The 18,490-nt window shown below is 41.0% G+C and overlaps 1 protein-coding gene across 1 annotated transcript in view; it reads right to left on the bottom strand.

Annotated features, from left to right (window-relative positions):
- Positions 1-1,170: 1,170 nt before the first annotated feature.
- N4BP2L1 (NEDD4 binding protein 2 like 1) overlaps positions 1,171-18,490 on the bottom strand; it is a 42,191-nt gene continuing 24,871 nt past the window's right edge. Inside the window, exons 3-5 of the mRNA XM_082244582.1 lie at positions 9,842-9,930; positions 5,557-5,633; positions 1,171-1,502 (exon numbers count right to left, since the gene is read on the bottom strand). Coding sequence (XP_082100708.1) covers positions 1,397-1,502; positions 5,557-5,633; positions 9,842-9,930 — 272 coding nt within the window. The 3' untranslated portion in view covers positions 1,171-1,396. The remainder of the gene's footprint in view (positions 1,503-5,556; positions 5,634-9,841; positions 9,931-18,490) is intronic.

Consider the following 18,490-nt stretch of genomic DNA (forward strand, 5'->3'; position numbering starts at 1 on the left):
CTACAAATAAGTGCCATGTACGGGGGGAGGAAGACAAACAAGCAGGAACTTCCTCTTCTGGGTGAAGTTACGCTTTAACATATGAAGCAAGAGGTTCGTTCAGCAAGGTAGACAGAATTATTTTACGGAAAAAGAGCAGTGGCAGTCCCTAAATTTTATTTTAGCACAGGTTACTTAAATTCAATAATAAAATATTTTCTTTGTTAGAGAATATTTGCAGGAGGGTCCTATTCACACGTCTAGTTTGTCTGGCTTCTGTCGGACAGACCGACATACACACAGGTCGAATGTTTTTTTTTTTTGAACTGGCCAATGTTTCTACCGCAACATAGCAACTGGCGTAAGTCTAGTTGCAGAAAAACATTAGTCCTTATTCATTGCGTGAACAGGATCTCAAAGCCAATTCAAGTGCATTATAAATATTTTTCAGTTAAATTGAACAAGCAACAATCAGTGTGTGAACACGCAGAAGCACTCAATGATGGGTGGAATAAGTGATAGACCACTGGTGAATACAGCCTCTGCTTGTAAAGGGCATGTATATGCAGTATAATTGTTCTGTGAATAGACCTGGATTGCCACACCTCAGTAAAAATGCCCAATCTTCTATTTATGCCTTCGATTTTTTTTTTTTTTTTATATTGCCTACTCATTCTTAGCATCATACTACCATTTAAAGTGATACTAGAGTCTTGATTTTTTATTTTTTTTTTATAGTTAAAAATAACGAACATGTTATACTTCCCTCATCTGTGCAGTAGGTTTTGCACAGAGCTTGCCCGGATCCTCCTCTTTTTGGGTCCCTCTTCGGTGCTCCTGCTGAGTGTCCCCACAGCCAGCAGCTTGCTATGGGTGCACCTGAGCCAAGCCACAGTCCCCTGTCCATTCAAACACAGAGCCGCGGCCGTCCCCACCCCCTTTATCTCCTCATTGGCTGACTGACTTTAACAGCAGCGAGAGCCAATGGTGCTGTGCTGCTGTCTCAGCCAAAGAGGAGGGGAGTCCCAGGCAGCCGAGACACTCCTGTAACATTACTGGATCTAGATAGACCTCAGGTAAGTATTAGGGGGGGCTTCTACACACTGAAGGCTTTTTATCTTAATGCATGAAGTTAAAAAAACTGACTTTTACAGTGAGATAAAGTGAATTTAAAATTGTATATATATCCAGCTGGCCATAGTCCTTTTAACCAGCATAGCGCTCATACTACACATTTCTCAATACTTTGTACCCTGGATGAAGAATGCAATTTGGAAGTTACCTTATGAAGGACAGCACTGTGTAGGACTCAGAGATGCTGGGATTTGTAGTTACCCCACACCTATAGAGATAAAGTTCTCTGGCCTATAGATCTCCCTCTGGGGAGTTGTTCTTCCTGTCAGCAGAATTTTCCAGTTTAAGATGGCTTCTCTGCATGCAGGACGCTACGGAAAGTGACATTGTGCTCATAGATATTTTTCATTCGTTGGATCTTCTCTCTGGGAACACCATGGCTATTTCTCCTACAATTACAGGTATAGAAAGTTTCAGGGCTATTTTTTTTAAATAGATTTTTCAGGAACGTTTTAATGAAACACAGTATACACATATGGACCATTTTGGGAAAAATACAGTGGTAACAGTTTAACATTTTACTACAGCATTAAATATCAGTACATATCCCCCTCATATCAGTACAACTATTTAAGTCTAAACTTTTTCTCTTTTCATAATGTCCTTCCCCCCACCACCATCTAAAGTTCTACTGTCATTGTGGGTTCAAAGCAGCAGTAAACTCTGCTTTTTGTGTACCTACAGGTAAGACTATAATAAGGTTTAGCTGTAGGTACAGTGATTATCTCTTAAGCGTGTACCATTCAGGAGATATTTACATTGACGTTGACTTCACCGGCAGAAATGCACTGCGCTCTCAAGGGAGTTGAGTATGCAGTCCATTGAGTAAGCTGTGCCAATACAGTGACTCCCGCATGCATGTGCGGGAGTGACATCATCATGGCTCGGCCATCCAAATGGAAGGAAGACATTAATACAGTGATCGTACACTGTTCCTGTACTAAGGACACTGGCTGGAAAAGGGGTTAACATCAAGGAGTTAAATGTGTGCTCAGTTTATAGGTAATGTGTGAAGTGTGCTGTTTTTACAACAACAGCTCTGTGTGGTTTATCAGCACATAGCTCTAGGCTGTGATTGTACACAGCCGATCAGCAGGTCCTGGCCATGAATCATTGGCTGGGACTTGCTGACAGCCTCCCGCTGGTGATCTCATGAAAGGAATGTTATAAGAAGCTGCACTGCAATTCAGCTTGTACTCTAACTATAGGTTATACAGAAGGTGTTTTAATACTGCAGCATGAAAATACATACAGTAACCCAAACCAACTTATTAAGCTTTATTCAGACATATCAGAAGATTCCTGATTGGTTGCTATGGAGTACAGCACTTTTACTGAAAGTGGAGTTATACTCAAATGTACACTATATTACTAAAAGTACACTGCTCAAAAAAATTAAAGGAACAGTTATTAATCAGAGTATAGCATCAAATCAATTAAACTCCTGGGATATTGATTTGGTCAGTTAAGTAGCAGAGGGGGTAGTTAATCAGTTCCAGATACTTTGGTGTTAATGAAATTAACAACAGGTGCACCAGATGGGCAACAATGAGACAACCTCCAAGTCAGAATGGAGGCCACTGAAATATTTTTCCATATTCATCTTTTCTGACTAGTTTTGCATTTGGCTAGGGTCAGTGTCCCTACTGCTAGCACGAGGGGATACCTAGACCCTATAGAGGTTGTACAGACATTTCAACTTCTCCAGGATCGCACATCAATACGTGCCATTGCCAGAAGGTTTGCCGTGTCTCCCAGCAGAGTCCCAAGAGCATGGAGGAGATTATAGGAGACAGGCATTTACTCTAGGAGAGCTGGACAGGGCCAGAGAAGGTCCTTAATCCATCAGCAGGACTGGTATCTGCTTCTTTGTGCAAGGAGGAACAGCATGAGCACTGCAAGAGCCCTACAAAATGACCTCCAGCAGGCCACTGGTGTGAATGTCTCTGACCAAACAATCAGAAACAGACTTTATGAGTGTGGCCTGAGAGCCCAATGTCCTCTAGTGGGCTCTGTGCTCACTGCCTGGCACCGTGGAGCTTGATTGGCATTTGCCATTGAACACCAGAATTGGCAGGTCCGCCACCAGTGCTCTGTGCTTTTCACAGATGAGAGCAGAATTGCCCTGAGCACGTGACAGGCGTGAATGGGTATAGAAAAGCCGTGGAGCACGTTTTGCTGCCTGTAACACTGTTCGGCATGACCAGTTTGGTGGTGGGTCCTATGGAGGGACGCACAGACCTCTACAGGATAGATAATGGCACCCTGACTGTCATGTATTGTGAAGAAATCTTTGGACCCATTGTCAGACCCTAACACTGGTGCAGTGGGTCCTGGGTTTTTCCTTGTGCACGACAATACCTGGCCTCGTGTGGGGAGAGTATGCAACCAGTTCCTGGAGGATGAAGGAATTGATACCATTGAATGGCCCACACACTCACCTAACCTAAATCCAATATAACACCTCTGGGACATTATGTTTGGGTCCATCTGATGCCACCAGGTTGCACCTCAGTCTGTTTAGAAGCTCATTGATGCCCTGGTCCAGATCTGGGAGAAAATACCGCAGGACACCATCCGTCGTCTCAAAAGGAGCCTGCCCCACTTAGTCAGGCATGCATACAAGCATGTGGGGGCAATATAAACTACTGAGTACCATTTTGAGTTGCTGCAATGAAATTTCAGCAAAATGGACTAGCCTACTGCATCATTTTTTCACTTTTATTTTCAGGGTGCCTTTCAGCCCTCTGTAGGTTAATCATTTTCCTTTCCATTAAACAATGTGGCATTCTTTCATTCCTAACACATTACCTAGTCCACATCAGTATAGATATTCAGCATGATATTTTTCCACATTGAGATCTGAAGTCTTTTCAAAGTGTTCCTTTAATTTTTTTTGAGCAGTGTATTTTGATGGCATCCCAGTCTTAGTCCGTAGGGTTCAATACAGAGTTGGCCCACCCTTTGCAGCTATAACCGCTTTAACTATTCTGGGAAGGCTGTCCAAAAGGTTTAGGAGTGTGTCTATGGGAATGTCGGACCATTCTTCCAGAAGCACACTTGTGACAAGAAGGCCTGGCTCGCAGTCTCCACTCTAATTCATCCCGAAGGTGTTCTATCGAGTTGAGGTCAGGACTGTGCAGGCCAGTCAAGCTCCTCCACCCTATGTAACAGAACCACGACCCACACTGTGTTTGTGGGCTTCTGTCACCGTCAGTATACGGCTTCCTCCAGTCTTGAACATAGGTATCAGATATTCTAGCTGCCCCCCATACAAAACTAGATGGAGCTTGTAGAGAACTGGAACCTTTATTGAACAACTCACACTGAATATATACAGGATGGACATGCCCCTCCTGATCAGATTACCCCACCACGTCAGGTGCCTGATTATTATCATACGCAGATGAAATTGTGTACAGAAATATAATTAACCTGAACTAATTATCTAAAGAACAACCAAAACAAACAGTTACTTTTCCACCAGTAACTAATAGCTGACAATGGTTCAATCAACCTGAGCCAATTAACTAGCAGACTGCCGTCCTCGAGCTCCTGAATTACAATACACATTATCATAAGTGTAAACACAGAACCCACAGTAGATAACAGGTGAGTAAATCAGCATATGCATATTAAACAATGTCTGGAAGACAGGTGATTGAGCTGATATTAGCATCTGCTATGAGTCTTACTGTCTTGGTGAGACATGGACTTGAAGCCAAAGTAACAGTATTCCAAGGGCTCCACATATAGTGCCTGTCTTTCATTCCCAGTGACCATGAGGTCCGTCACATGGGATAACATTAAAGTTCATGTGCGTATAAAGGCAGGTGTCCCAATAATTTTGGTAATATAGTGTATATTTAAAGCTTAACAATCATATGGCAATGAAGAGCTAAACTACAACAGATGGGCAGCATTTTTATACCTCTGCATTCTCTGATTGGACAATGGACAAAGTGGAAATCATGTCACTACCCCGCCTCTCCACCTCATCCACTCTGAGAATTCTTTGCATTCATAGAGAAAATGCCTCTGAATGGCACCTGTGCGAGTGAACTGCCTCCTGTGTTTGCAGCAGGACAGCGGCTCGACCCAGAAACCAGCAGAAATCACTAAAATAGCAATGCCTATTACAGAGATTTCCAGCTTCGGGCCAGGTATGCAACATCCATCCTTTTATTGGTCCAGTGTAACTATGCAAAAATATCCATACCTGGAACTCCGTTTTGAAAGTGCATTTAAACTTTTAGCTCCCCTTCCTGGACCCCACCTAACCCAGCAAGACATGCCTCGGACATCAGATAAAGGTAAGTATTCATTTGGGCAGAGGGGCAGTGGGTTACGTAAGGCCAGAAAAGCTACCCTGAAAGAATAAATGTACTCTCATCTTTTATAGACATTCTGCTCTAGAATAAAGAATTGAGATTAAGACTATACCTTGTTAACTCCTTGACATTGAACTTCCAGTGAGTGTCAGGCTCCAGAAATATGACCTGATATGCATTCTCCAGTGCCTGAAGACAAGCAAAGACATGAAAAATGTTAGCCTTTAAAAGCATTTTTTTTTTTTTAGTTTTCAATGGAGTCAGGGAGGTTTAGAATCTTTACCAGAATTGCACTGGTTTCTGTACCAAGAGCACTTCCTGTTCCAGTGAAAGTTAAAAGCATATATATGGACAGAATCCCCCAGATTGGGACTGTAACGGGTAACGACACAGGAGGGTATAGAAAAAAAGATAATTTATTAATGATAAACACAATATATATATATATATATATATATATATATATATATATATATATATATATATATATATACAGTAATTGGCAAAAGGGCCAAAAAATGTTACACAGTTGCACAATTTTGAGAAAATCGTTAAAAACTTGGGCGACTCTTTATATTGTTAGACCCAATGATCATTTTGACATGGGGGAACCTGCAGTATGGTTTTGAAGACCCTACGCGTTTCAATGACACTCTTCTTCAGGGGTCTCTTTAAACCTTGGTCCCAATTGGCTGTTTATAACTATTTTACACTGTTCTACAAAGACAGAGACAAAATTGTTAATTTAATATCATGGTACAAATTCTAATTATATATCATTTATTTTTCATTATATATTGTTCAGCTTATTTCACCATACACATACCATGTCTTTTTTGTCATTTGATCTGCAAAGAGTCGTCTTTAAAAACTTGATCGTTTTGGCGTTCTCCAGGGTCACATGCTAGGAGATATGCACGGGGGTTATACTGGAGATTCAAATCACTCCTACTCAATCCAAAAGGGAAGAGAGAAATGGGTGAATCAGTACTGGATTAGGAGCCGAGATAAGGACAGAAACGCAGGACGGAACACCAAATCACTACACGGGGTCCATACCCAAGACGCACCAGCCCATCAAATCCGTCATTCTGAAAAGATTGCATTAGAGAGTATATATATTATAATTTTGTTTGTTGATGAAAGGGATTTCTTAATCAAGAAATAATAATATGGAGAAAATATATCTCTTAGCATATTAATATTTTAAACAGGTTTCTGGGATTTTTGATTTACATATCCCTGCATATTGGGTGGTCACCTAAGCAATATGCCTAGAAAATGAGTTTAAACAGTCCTAGATAAATATAATCTCACAGGGTATATATTATTCCCTTTGCAAGAGAAATCTGTGCATTCAAAAGAAAACCCACCTTATAATAGTGTGTTTGGCAGGAAAGGACAGATCAAGAAATCACACTTGCAAAATGTTTTCAATAGCCATATGGTTTCTCAAAGAAACAAAGGAACCGTCTATTTGGAATATAAAAATATATATCAAAAAATATGTATGTATCTATTCAAACAAAAGAGTGAATAAATGATCTTAGTCTGTATTTCTAAGAAGGAAATCAGACTGAGAAATATAGACATCTATGAATATCTTCAATGGTTTGTATATTTCCAAATTACCTTTTGAAACTTATCAGGCCGATTGCAAAGTGTGTGTCCCTCTCCTCCTGTGGAATGAGAACGCCTAAATATTTGTGGGAGGGATGTCTTTTTATCTAGGTTCTTGGACTGAATTAACGGATCTGAAACAGGTGTGTGCGTCCAGGGAGGGCCCCCTGAGGGGGCGGTGCGGAGGGCGGCCCCACGGGATGCCAACCAATCGGGGCCAGGCGCCGCGACACGTCAGCGTAAACTCCGACCGTCGCCGCGGCAACCCCGCCGTCAACAAACCTGGGACCACGATCCGCATTGCTCCCCCACCGACGCACGAAAGGGGGACAGGGCGGTCAGTTTGACCATCCCGACCCACACAGCCATCCATCTCCAAAGGCATAGATTGCCAGAGATCGGATGGCCTACGTGCGGCCTGATAAGTTTCAAAAGGTAATTTGGAAATATACAAACCATTGAATATATTCATAGATGTCTATATTTCTCAGTCTGATTTCCTTCTTAGAAATACAGACTAAGATCATTTATTCACTCTTTTGTTTGAATAGATACATACATATTTTTTGATATATATTTTTATATTCCAAATAGACGGTTCCTTTGTTTCTTTGGAAACCATATGGCTATTGAAAACATTTTGCAAGTGTGATTTCTTGATCTGTCCTCCCCTCCAAAGCCTCCTTTCCTGCCAAACACACTATTATAAGGTGGGTTTTCTTTTGAATGCACAGATTTCTCTTGCAAAGGGAATAATATATACCCTGTGAGATTATATTTATCTAGGACTGTTTAAACTCATTTTCTAGGCATATTGCTTAGGTGACCACCCAATATGCAGGGATATGTAAATCAAAAATCCCAGAAACCTGTTTAAAATATTAATATGCTAAGAGATATATTTTCTCCATATTATTATTTCTTGATTAAGAAATCCCTTTCATCAACAAACAAAATTATAATATATATACTCTCTAATGCAATCTTTTCAGAATGACGGATTTGATGGGCTGGTGCGTCTTGGGTATGGACCCCGTGTAGTGATTTGGTGTTCCGTCCTGCGTTTCTGTCCTTATCTCGGCTCCTAATCCAGTACTGATTCACCCATTTCTCTCTTCCCTTTTGGATTGAGTAGGAGTGATTTGAATCTCCAGTATAACCCCCGTGCACATCTCCTAGCATGTGACCCTGGAGAACGCCAAAACGATCAAGTTTTTAAAGACGACTCTTTGCAGATCAAATGACAAAAAAGACATGGTATGTGTATGGTGAAATAAGCTGAACAATATATAATGAAAAATAAATGATATATAATTAGAATTTGTACCATGATATTAAATTAACAATTTTGTCTCTGTCTTTGTAGAACAGTGTAAAATAGTTATAAACAGCCAATTGGGACCAAGGTTTAAAGAGGCCCCTGAAGAAGAGTGTCATTGAAACGCGTAGGGTCTTCAAAACCATACTGCAGGTTCCCCCATGTCAAAATGATCATTGGGTCTAACAATATAAAGAGTCGCCCAAGTTTTTAACGATTTTCTCAAAATTGTGCAACTGTGTAACATTTTTTGGCCCTTTTGCCAATTACTGTATATATATATATATATATATATTGTGTTTATCATTAATAAATTATCTTTTTTTCTATACCCTCCTGTGTCGTTACCCGTTACAGTCCCAATCTGGGGGATTCTGTCCATATATATGCTTTTAACTAGCTAAAGGGATGAGGGTTTAAAACGATCCAGCAATTCTCTACATCTATCCAACTCCCACATCCCTTCTTGTTCCAGTGAAAGTGGAGAGAAGACCGCACAGATGGCAATAAAATCGCTTTATTATAGTAAATTAGAAAAAGGTTTCTTTTTTCTTTTCTTTTTTACTTTTAAAGGAGATTTTTTTTCCTTACTTCATGTCCTGAAAGCATTGGCGAACTAGACATTAAGACAAGAGCTCCCCAGTAAAACCTGACAGGGACTCTAACCCTTCCATACACTTCTAAGATCAGAAATTTTTTTTATCTCTGTCCCTACTGAAGAGCTTTCTCTAATTTCCTATAAAGGTATATCAATTGGATCAGAAGTGAGAAGATGATTTTCTAATGAGAACACTGCACTAAAATCCAGACAGAGATTTAAATCTTCTCCACAATGGCCAGAATTTAGCTAAGAGTTCCACTTGAAGTGCTGTAAATATTAGCCAATGATATATCTATAGTGAAGGGATGTGTTCTATTGGCTAAACCTCAGTAAGGCCCTCACAATGACTATACAGTGATGACCTGCGTTTCGGATAATTGGTCATTAAGTGGTTTGACAGCCATATATTTCTTGTGCCCATAATTTACTAATAATCCACTGTAAAGTAAACCTCACTATACACAATCAAAACAAAGAACACCCTAACTACACCTATTCACCTCTGATTTCTGTAGCGGATTACCAATAATGTGTTTGTCATGGGTAGACACTCAGAAAATGTTTTTACTGAAACTTTGGATAATCCAATTTACCTACATATTGATTAAGCTGGCCATACATTATACAATTTTCTTATTCAACTTACTTTAGATTTACCTTCAACTATATAGTGCAAGGATCTGATTACATACAAATTAAAAGTGTTTAGGTTTGACCTCATATTATATGGTTTTAGTAAATCTAAAGTAAAAATGTACAATGTATAACCAGCCTAAGCCACTAATCAACTGCACTAAAAATGGCGGCACATGTCTATATAACTGCCCCATGTCCCCATGCTAGCATGACTGGACTTACCATAACCGCATACGGCTTCATGTGCCAAGCCAGAATGTTGGTGTTATCGATAATAATTGGAGTCCTTCCCTTGGTCATTGCCTTGCGTGCTGCAGAGAGAAAAGCCTCTGGTAGTTCGAAGCTACAACAACATAACTAATACAAAAAAGTCATTAAAAAAGCAAAAATAGTTATTATTGTACTGCACACATTAGACACAACTACCCACTGTCCCATTGACACAACAGGAAACTTTGAATTCACTTTGTAATAGATAATCAGATATTCGTTTTTGATCACCGGGACAAGAGTGGGCAGGATGAGCACTGTGGTATCATGTGAGGTGGGGGGGGGGTGCTGCATAGAGATTGGCTACCTACAAGCTGGCAGAAGTGGTAATATTTGTTTAGGGAGAATTTTGACTTGCAAAGGGATTTATACATGGGAGTAACCATGCAGATTAGTGCTCAAATATTTTTGATGGGGTGGGAGGGAATTTTTGCTGACACATAATGCTCATATATTTAGGGGAGGAGGGGCGCTGTTAGGCATCTTTGCCCTGAGCAATAGATGACCTGGTCCCTGTGTACTGTATACCAAGTGTTCCGCTTTAAAGAATTACTGTCAAGGGTTCCCTATTCCTGCAACTTCCTCTTTCTTCGTGTCAGATTTAATCTGCACGGCCTAAAGCTGGTGAAACCTGGAATTGTGACAAACCATCCCTCTTATTTCACTAATTCCAATAAAAATGCACATAAGGAAATCTTACTCTTTTATAATTTTTTTACTTGCTACATTTTTCAGGTTAGGGACTTGGAAAACATTGAAGCCATAGGGTCAACAAAACAGCCATAGACTAGGATTTTCATAACATAGCAATCAATGGCTGGTTTACTTCTAAAAAGAGGAAAGTACCAATCCAGTTTTCAGTACTTAAAGTTATAGTGACACTGTCACTACAGGGTAAAAACAGCAAATAGCGCGTTATTCCCTACTCTCCCAGAACACAATGCTAGTGTCAGCCTATCACACCTAGCCCAGTACTACAGAGTAGTCAGCTTTACAGAGGGGGTGGACTGGTGCTGGCCAATAAACAATGGATTCAAGTCAAATGAATAGCGACCCCCCAAACCCCTGTTATGTCAATCATGGTTAGCCTCATGCCACTCCCGAACTCTGAATTCCCATCCAACAACTGAAGTTGTTATCACCCAGACTTTCCCCCTTCCTGCAATCTCCCTTCACTAGAGATTGGAAGGCCTGAAAAAAAAAAAAAAACCTTTCTAAAAGCCTTTTTGTGTCCTTTAGCAATGATAAATATTACATCTATGACGTGGTATTAAATTTAGATAACATGAAGACCTTAAGATTTCTGAGACTTTATGTAAAGTCTTAAATAATTGCTAGTTCTCTCAGCTGAAAACAAGTGAATCCTGCAATACAATTCAAGTAACATTGTACTTCTCAATGCAGTTCTCAAACAAGAGAAATATGCATTTCTGCCAGTAGGGGGCACGGCAGGGCAAAGGTTCCAGTTTAGTTTGCTTGTGGACTCCATCATGTACCTCCTACAGCTGGATGATTGTTGGGATCCTTCACTTAACCAAATGCTGATCATTGTAAGCTCCCCTGTCAGTGTTAAATACAAATAAATAAAAACCTGACAGACCTCTGCATCAAAGCAATGTAGATGCAAGAATCTCTCTCTGTTGTATTGTTTTCTGACAGCAGGAGCTCCCTCTCTCCACCAGAATACACAGATCAGCACTGCAGCTATTGGCCGCAAGTGCTGATTGAATGCTGGTTTTCCAGAATGACCATTTGTCAGAAGCTGTTCTAACAACCGGCATCTGTTGTACAGGCAGCGGTACACATGGATAAAAATTTGGCTAGTTCCTGCTGAACCGGCCAATTATAAGTCAATGTAAACCCTACTTAACTGCTGTTAAAGTAACTTGAAAAATAACAGACTTACTTGCAGGATCACCAGATGAAAATAATGGAAAGAAAAAAAAAAAAAAAAAGAAAGAAAACGGAATGCAGCCACCACATCTAGGACTTGGTAAGCAGAAAATGAATACACTTTTCTTTTTGGGTTGTGGTGGTGGCTGCATCAGCTTTCTTTTTAGGGGTTTTTCCCTTCTGTTTTCACCTGGCCAGTAACACACATCCAGTATTAGAGTGCACCCACTCTGGATGCACAGGGGGCACCTTTGGAAAGCAGCATTGTCAGTCTGGGGGGAGGGGAGTGTTAGATGGACTAGCAGATTTGAATACAGTAACAAATTGAAGCTGCACTCCAGCTAATACTTTATAATCAGTTACAGCACGGTGTTTTCCATTTGGGATAAAGGTTTCACATAAATAAACAAGAGCTGATCATTGTAATCACCCCTGCTAGTGTTAAATGGTTTGTCTCATCTCTATAACTGATACATTCTGCTGTAGAACTTGTTCTTTCAAAAAACAACAGACAGGGCAGGCCATACACAGAGCAGGAAAAGAATTTGCTTGATTTGCTATCAACATAGTGTTGACAGGGGAATATCTTCCAACAATCCAATGTCTTTTCCTGGCAGGGGGAAGCAGGGAGGAAACCATCTTTGCTGGGAGTGGATTTCTAGCAGCTATACCAGCTGCCAATGATAATCACATGTAAAATCCGGCAGACTGGTTGTACCCAAGTTGATCGATAAACGTGGTACAGTCGTGGCCAAAAGTTTTGAGAATGACACAAATAATTTTCACAAAGTCTGCTGCTTCAGTGTTTTTAGATCTTTTTGTCAGATGTTACTATGGTATACTGAAGTATAATTACAAGCATTTCATAAGTGGCAAAGGCTTTTATTGACAATTACATTAAGGGTATGCAAAGAGTCAATATTTGCAGTGTTGACCCTTCTTTTTCAAGACCTCTGCAATTCACCCTGGCATGCTGAAAATCAACTTCTGGGCCACATCCAGAATAATGACAGCCCATTCTTGCATAATCAGTGCTTGGAGTTTGTCAGAATTTGTGGAGGGTTTTTTTGTTCACCCACCTCTTGAGGATTGACCACAAGTTCTCAATAGGATTAAGGTCTGGGGAATTTCCTGGCCATGGACCCAAAATTACCATGTTTTGTTCCCCAAGCAACTTCGCTATCACTTTTGACTTATGTCAAGGTGCTCCATCATGCTGGAAAATGCATTGTTCATCACCAAACTGTTCTTGGATGGTTGGGAGAAGTTGCTGTCTGAGGATGTTTTTGTACCATTCTTTATTCATGTAAAGAAGATTAGTAGCGCAAAAAAAGTCACTGTTAAATGACTCAGAGTGTTATATCTGTAAGCATGCTGACAAAGATATTGCTAGATAAGCACTCTAGAAACGAGAGGTGCAATGTCCTTAAAATGTCCATAAAACATCCAGGGGTACGTGAAGTTACTACTGGATCACCATCCACCACCAAGTGTCACACCGAGAGGTTTAGTAAAAGTGGCAACTCACCAGAAACAAATGCTCAGGTGTTCTCACACAAGAGCAGAATGAGCAGGATTCATATGTTGATGTAAAAAGTACATATGGGAAAACAGGACTTGTTCACCACTGCTGCATATACATCTAGAGATCACCATCACACACTCCCCTCGGTCCAATGGTGTCATAAAAAGAAAAATGGCTCCAAATAGTGAAGTACCATCAAAATAAATGCTTTATTAGAAGGATAAATTGCACTCACATGATAAAGGAACAGGCAATAAGTCCCACATAAACGGCCAGATAGGGAGCCTCACTCGTGCAGTCCGCTGGGCTAACTCCACGCCAGCCCAGTAACTTCCGGGTAGGTCCTCCGCCGTGTCACGTAATGTCGGATGCGTAGTCTGGTCACGCCCCGACCGGTTTCGTCATGTCCGACTTCAACTGGGGGCGTGACTCAGACAACAACATCCGGCATCTAAGTACCCCTGCTGGAACGCTCTGCGACCAATCGGCACCGAGGTAAGCCAACCGGAAGGCAACCAGCGCCTTCTTTATTCATGGCTGTGTTCTTATGTAAAATTATGAGTGAGCCCACACCCTTGGCTGAGAAGCAACCCCACACATGAATGGTCTCAGGATGCTTTACTGTTGGCATGACACAGGACTTATGATAGCGCTCACCTTTTCTTCTCCGGACATGTTTTTTTCCGGATGCCCCAAACAATCGGAAGTGGGATTGATTAGAGAAAATGACTTTACCTCAGTCCTCAGCAGTCCAATCTCTGTACCTTTTGCAGAATATCAGTCTGTTCCTGATGTTTTTCCTGGAGAGAAGTGGCTTTGCTGCCCTTCTTGACATAAGCCCATCCTCCAAAAGTCTTCACCTCACTGTGCATGCCGATGCACTCACACCCGCCTGCTGCCATTAGTGAGCAAGCTCTGTACTGGTGGTGCCCAATCCCGCAACAGAATCAACTGTAGGAGGTGGTCCTGGCGCTTTCTGGACTTTCTTGGGTGCCCTAAAGCCTTCTTCACAAATGCAGTGGAAATGTTTTTTTATGGGATTACGTTAATTTTTATGACAATGAGGGACTTTGCAAATAATTGCAATTCATCTGATCACTCTTCATAACATTCTGAAGTATATGCAAATTCTCATCATAAAAACTGAGGCAGCAGACTTTGTGAAAATGAATGTGTGTCATTCTCAAAACCTCTGGCCACAGCTGTACATTCAGCCTGTCCATACATAATTCAAACAGTTTATGGTCAGCCTTACTGACTGGATTGGATTATCAGATTAACCACTTGACCTGCGGAAGATTCACCCTCCCTTCCTCACCAGGCCATTTTTTGCGAGACAACACTGCATTACTATACCTGACAATTGCTGTACCCAAACAAAATGTATGTCCATTTTCCCCACAAATAGAGCTTTCTTTTTGTGGAATTTGATCACCTGTGCGTTTTTCTTTTTTGCGTGATAAACAAAAAAAGACCGACAATTTGGAAATCTTCTTCATCAATTTAGACCAATATGTATTCTGCTACATATTTTGGTAAAAGAAAAAATCCCAATAAGAGTATATTGATTGGTTTGCTCAAAAGTTATTGCGTCTACAAACTATGGGTTATTTAAATTTTTTACTAGTAATGGTGGCAATCAGCGACGGCCATTCTGACACTTTTTTTTTGGGGACCAGTGACACAAATACAGTGATCAGTGCTAAAATATATGCACTGTCACTATACTAATGACACTGACTGGGAAGGGGTTAACATCAGGGATGATCAAAGGGTTAACTATGTGCCTAGCTAGTGTTTTAGTGTAGTGTGGGAGGTGCTTTTACTAGGACATTGAGTCCGCCATACCCGATGATCGGCCCCTGCCGTGATTTTGCATTATGCCTGCCCCCTGCCTGGAGGAGCCAGATCACATACATACATACATACATACATACGATAGAGATATATATATATATATATATATATATATATATACACACACACACACACACACACACACACACACACACACACACACGATCCAGCGCATAGCTGCTGCAAGTGGTTAAAACGGAAGAAAGAAATACTAAAAAAAATATGCACCCATCACACCCAAGAATTGGTAAGCTGCAATATAATAAGTGTTTGTCTTTTGGGTTTAATACCACTTTACACTTTAAAGAACATTTTACAAGCGGACTTGGATGCTATTCTCCGGAATGAGACGTTGCAAAAACCTCTCTCTACCATTTATAGTACCCTACTCCCTGGCGTCATTCTGGGTTGGAGGCTCTCCAGGCCTTTTGGGTGGCGGAGGCTCCCGACCTGGATGCGGAGGATTGAAAGGATGTCTGGGATTACCCATTTCGTCACTTGGTGGCCACCTGAGACCGCTTGGTGCAGTTTAAAATCCTCCACAGGTTTCACCTGACTCAGACTAGACTGCATAGGGCCTTCCCTGACACGCCCGCGACCTGCTGGCGCTGCGGTGCAATGGACCCCACCTATACCCATATTGCTCTGGCATTGTCTGCCCTTGGTTGCATACTGGACCAAGATTCTGGACTTTGTAGCTCGAGTAACCACCATTCGCGTGCCTTTCAAGCTTGAATATTGCATTCTGGGACTTGTAAATGATTTGGCTCATTCTGTGGCGTCTCGCACTCTTCTGGGCCTTTTGCTGTTTTACGCAAGGAAATTGGTGGTTCTCAGATGGCGGAAGCCTGATGTGCCCACCCTTTCCTCGTGGAAATCCCTGGCAAATTCGGTGATCCCGCTTTACAAGGCAACCTATGTCAACAGAGGCTGCCCACAGAAGTTTGCGAAGGTTTGGTACATTTGGTTTGAATCTGGTGACACAACTAATGATGCTGAGGGCTCTTATGGGATGACCTCGGAACCTTGCTTGGTATAGATATTTGTTCCCCCATGTGCAGTGGAACCTGGACTTTTGCCATCCTTCTATACTTCTGGACTATCCCACGGTGAATGGATTGTTACTGTTCGTATGATCCTTGAGCGTAATGCAAATCATTCCGTAGCAACTGGGGGCAGTCTTGTTTGGGGTTTTGTTTTCTACTTTTTGTTACTGTGTGTTTTATTTTTTTGTTGTTGAGCCAGGGAATGCCCAGCAGCTCTGTTTTGTATGTTGTTCTTTTTTCTAAAACTAATAAAAAAAAATTTCAAAAAAGAAAAAAAGAACATTTTACAAAGCTTCGGTTTTTTAATACCTACTAGGGTCCCTTGACTACCTAGGCTATTTGCTAGAAAAAGTGAATTTAGCCCTTATGTTCCATTCAAGCATGTTAAATAATCTCGGGCCGGTGTTCCGTGAAAAAAACCTACCCATGAAAATTTCATACCCTCGTCACTTCCGGTGCACCTACGTCATTGAACAGCTGAGGGCCTGACAAGTGCGCATGCTCGGAGGGTATGGATTTATCACGGTACTGTGTGAAACGTTACACTTGCGGCGCTTCATTAAAACAGCTCCTCTGCAACATGAGTCATTTCCGCTCCTATACCTGTCACTTCCCTGATCGCGGCTAATAAATATAAAATCGGATCACTGAGCCGAGATCTCCGTCATTTACATTTCATACACCCGCCGCCGCTTTTACATTTACTAGCCGAGATCAGGGAACTGACAGGAATAGGAGCAGAGATGACTCATTTTGCAGCACAGCTGTTTTAATTTACCTGCCGCAAATTTAACGTTACACACACTACCGTGATAAATCCATACCATCCGAGCATGCGCACTTGACAGTTCCTCTGCTGTTCAATGACGTATCCGCGGCTTTGAGCATACGCACTGCTACGCTGGTCAGATGTTCCTGACAGAAGTGACGAGGGTAGGCATTTCTCACGGGGTAGGTTATTCTCACGGAACACCGGCCAATCAAGATATTCAGAAATGTCAGAGCCAGCAAGGTAGTTCACAGATGATGTGGAAGTGGATAATAATGCGCTATAGTAAACCAACAATATTGATGTGTAAAACAATCAAATCTTGTAGGTGCATAAATTTGATTGTTTTACACATCAAAAGCAAGATTTGATTGTTTTACACATCAACAAGATTTGATTGTTTTACACATCAATATTGTTGGTTTACTGTATATGTAGTGTGGGGTGCGCTAAACAACAAATAAATAATGAATATATAACATATATCTATATGTGAACCAAATCAACAAAAGTAAATATATATATATATATATATATAACATATATCAATCTGTGAAGCCAATTAATAATACAAATCAATTGGTGCATAAACATAAAAGTTCATAAGTGTCCATAAATATTGTGCAGGTGAGTAGAATTGTATTCTATCCAAATAATACGTGTATCCACCACCGAGTGAAATTCATCCTTACCAAACGGAAATAAATAAGGTGCAACTATATTTTCTTGTGCTGAAAAAATATCCAATCTCCTTATGAACAAACACCACGTGTAAATCACCAAGAATTAGCCTCTTACCAGATGGTAATAGGTATGCACTTATTCAGTGAAACCACCGCCTTGCTTCCTCTTTAAAATCCTGAAGTGGGATGGAGAACCGCTCTACCTTTCTTTCTCCACTAGATGGCAACGAGTACCAGCAAGAAACACAGCCTCCTCCTTCTTCACAAGCTCACAAAACCACCGTGTATTAAAGGAAAAAGGAGGACTAATAGTGTATTACCCTTGAAATTTATTCAAAAAACAGTTGATATTGCACTTACAATTAGATGTCTTGTATTCAGCATAAACATAGGCATACGAATTCCTGCAAAGGCTTGCGGCCGGCTGCAGCACGGACCGCAAGTTGTGTGTGACGTGTGCGCCTCCTAATCTGACCGGTTTCTTCCCATACGACTTCTACTGAGACAGGAGTACTGGCGCATCGTCACTTCCGCTTTATTTATACAGGTGGAAGCAAATTGTCTAACTTCCGGTGTCTGCAGAGCAGGTAGTATAAAAACATCGATCTATAGCACATCCTGGTGACACAGGAAGTAAACACTTTACTTCCTGTCTGCAGAGCAGGTATGCTTTGGAACTTCTGGCTGATAGCAATTTAAGGCAAATTACTTAAATATGGGTAACTTTCCTTGTGTTAAAAGGAATGTATAAAAACATACTTTATTATTTGTTAAAAACAAATGTATAAAAACATCGATCTATAGCACATCCTGGTGACACCGGAAGTA

This window comes from Pelophylax lessonae, assembly GCF_965119305.1.
Source record: "Pelophylax lessonae genome assembly, chromosome: 2".
In the NCBI taxonomy this organism is placed as follows: domain Eukaryota; kingdom Metazoa; phylum Chordata; class Amphibia; order Anura; family Ranidae; genus Pelophylax; species Pelophylax lessonae.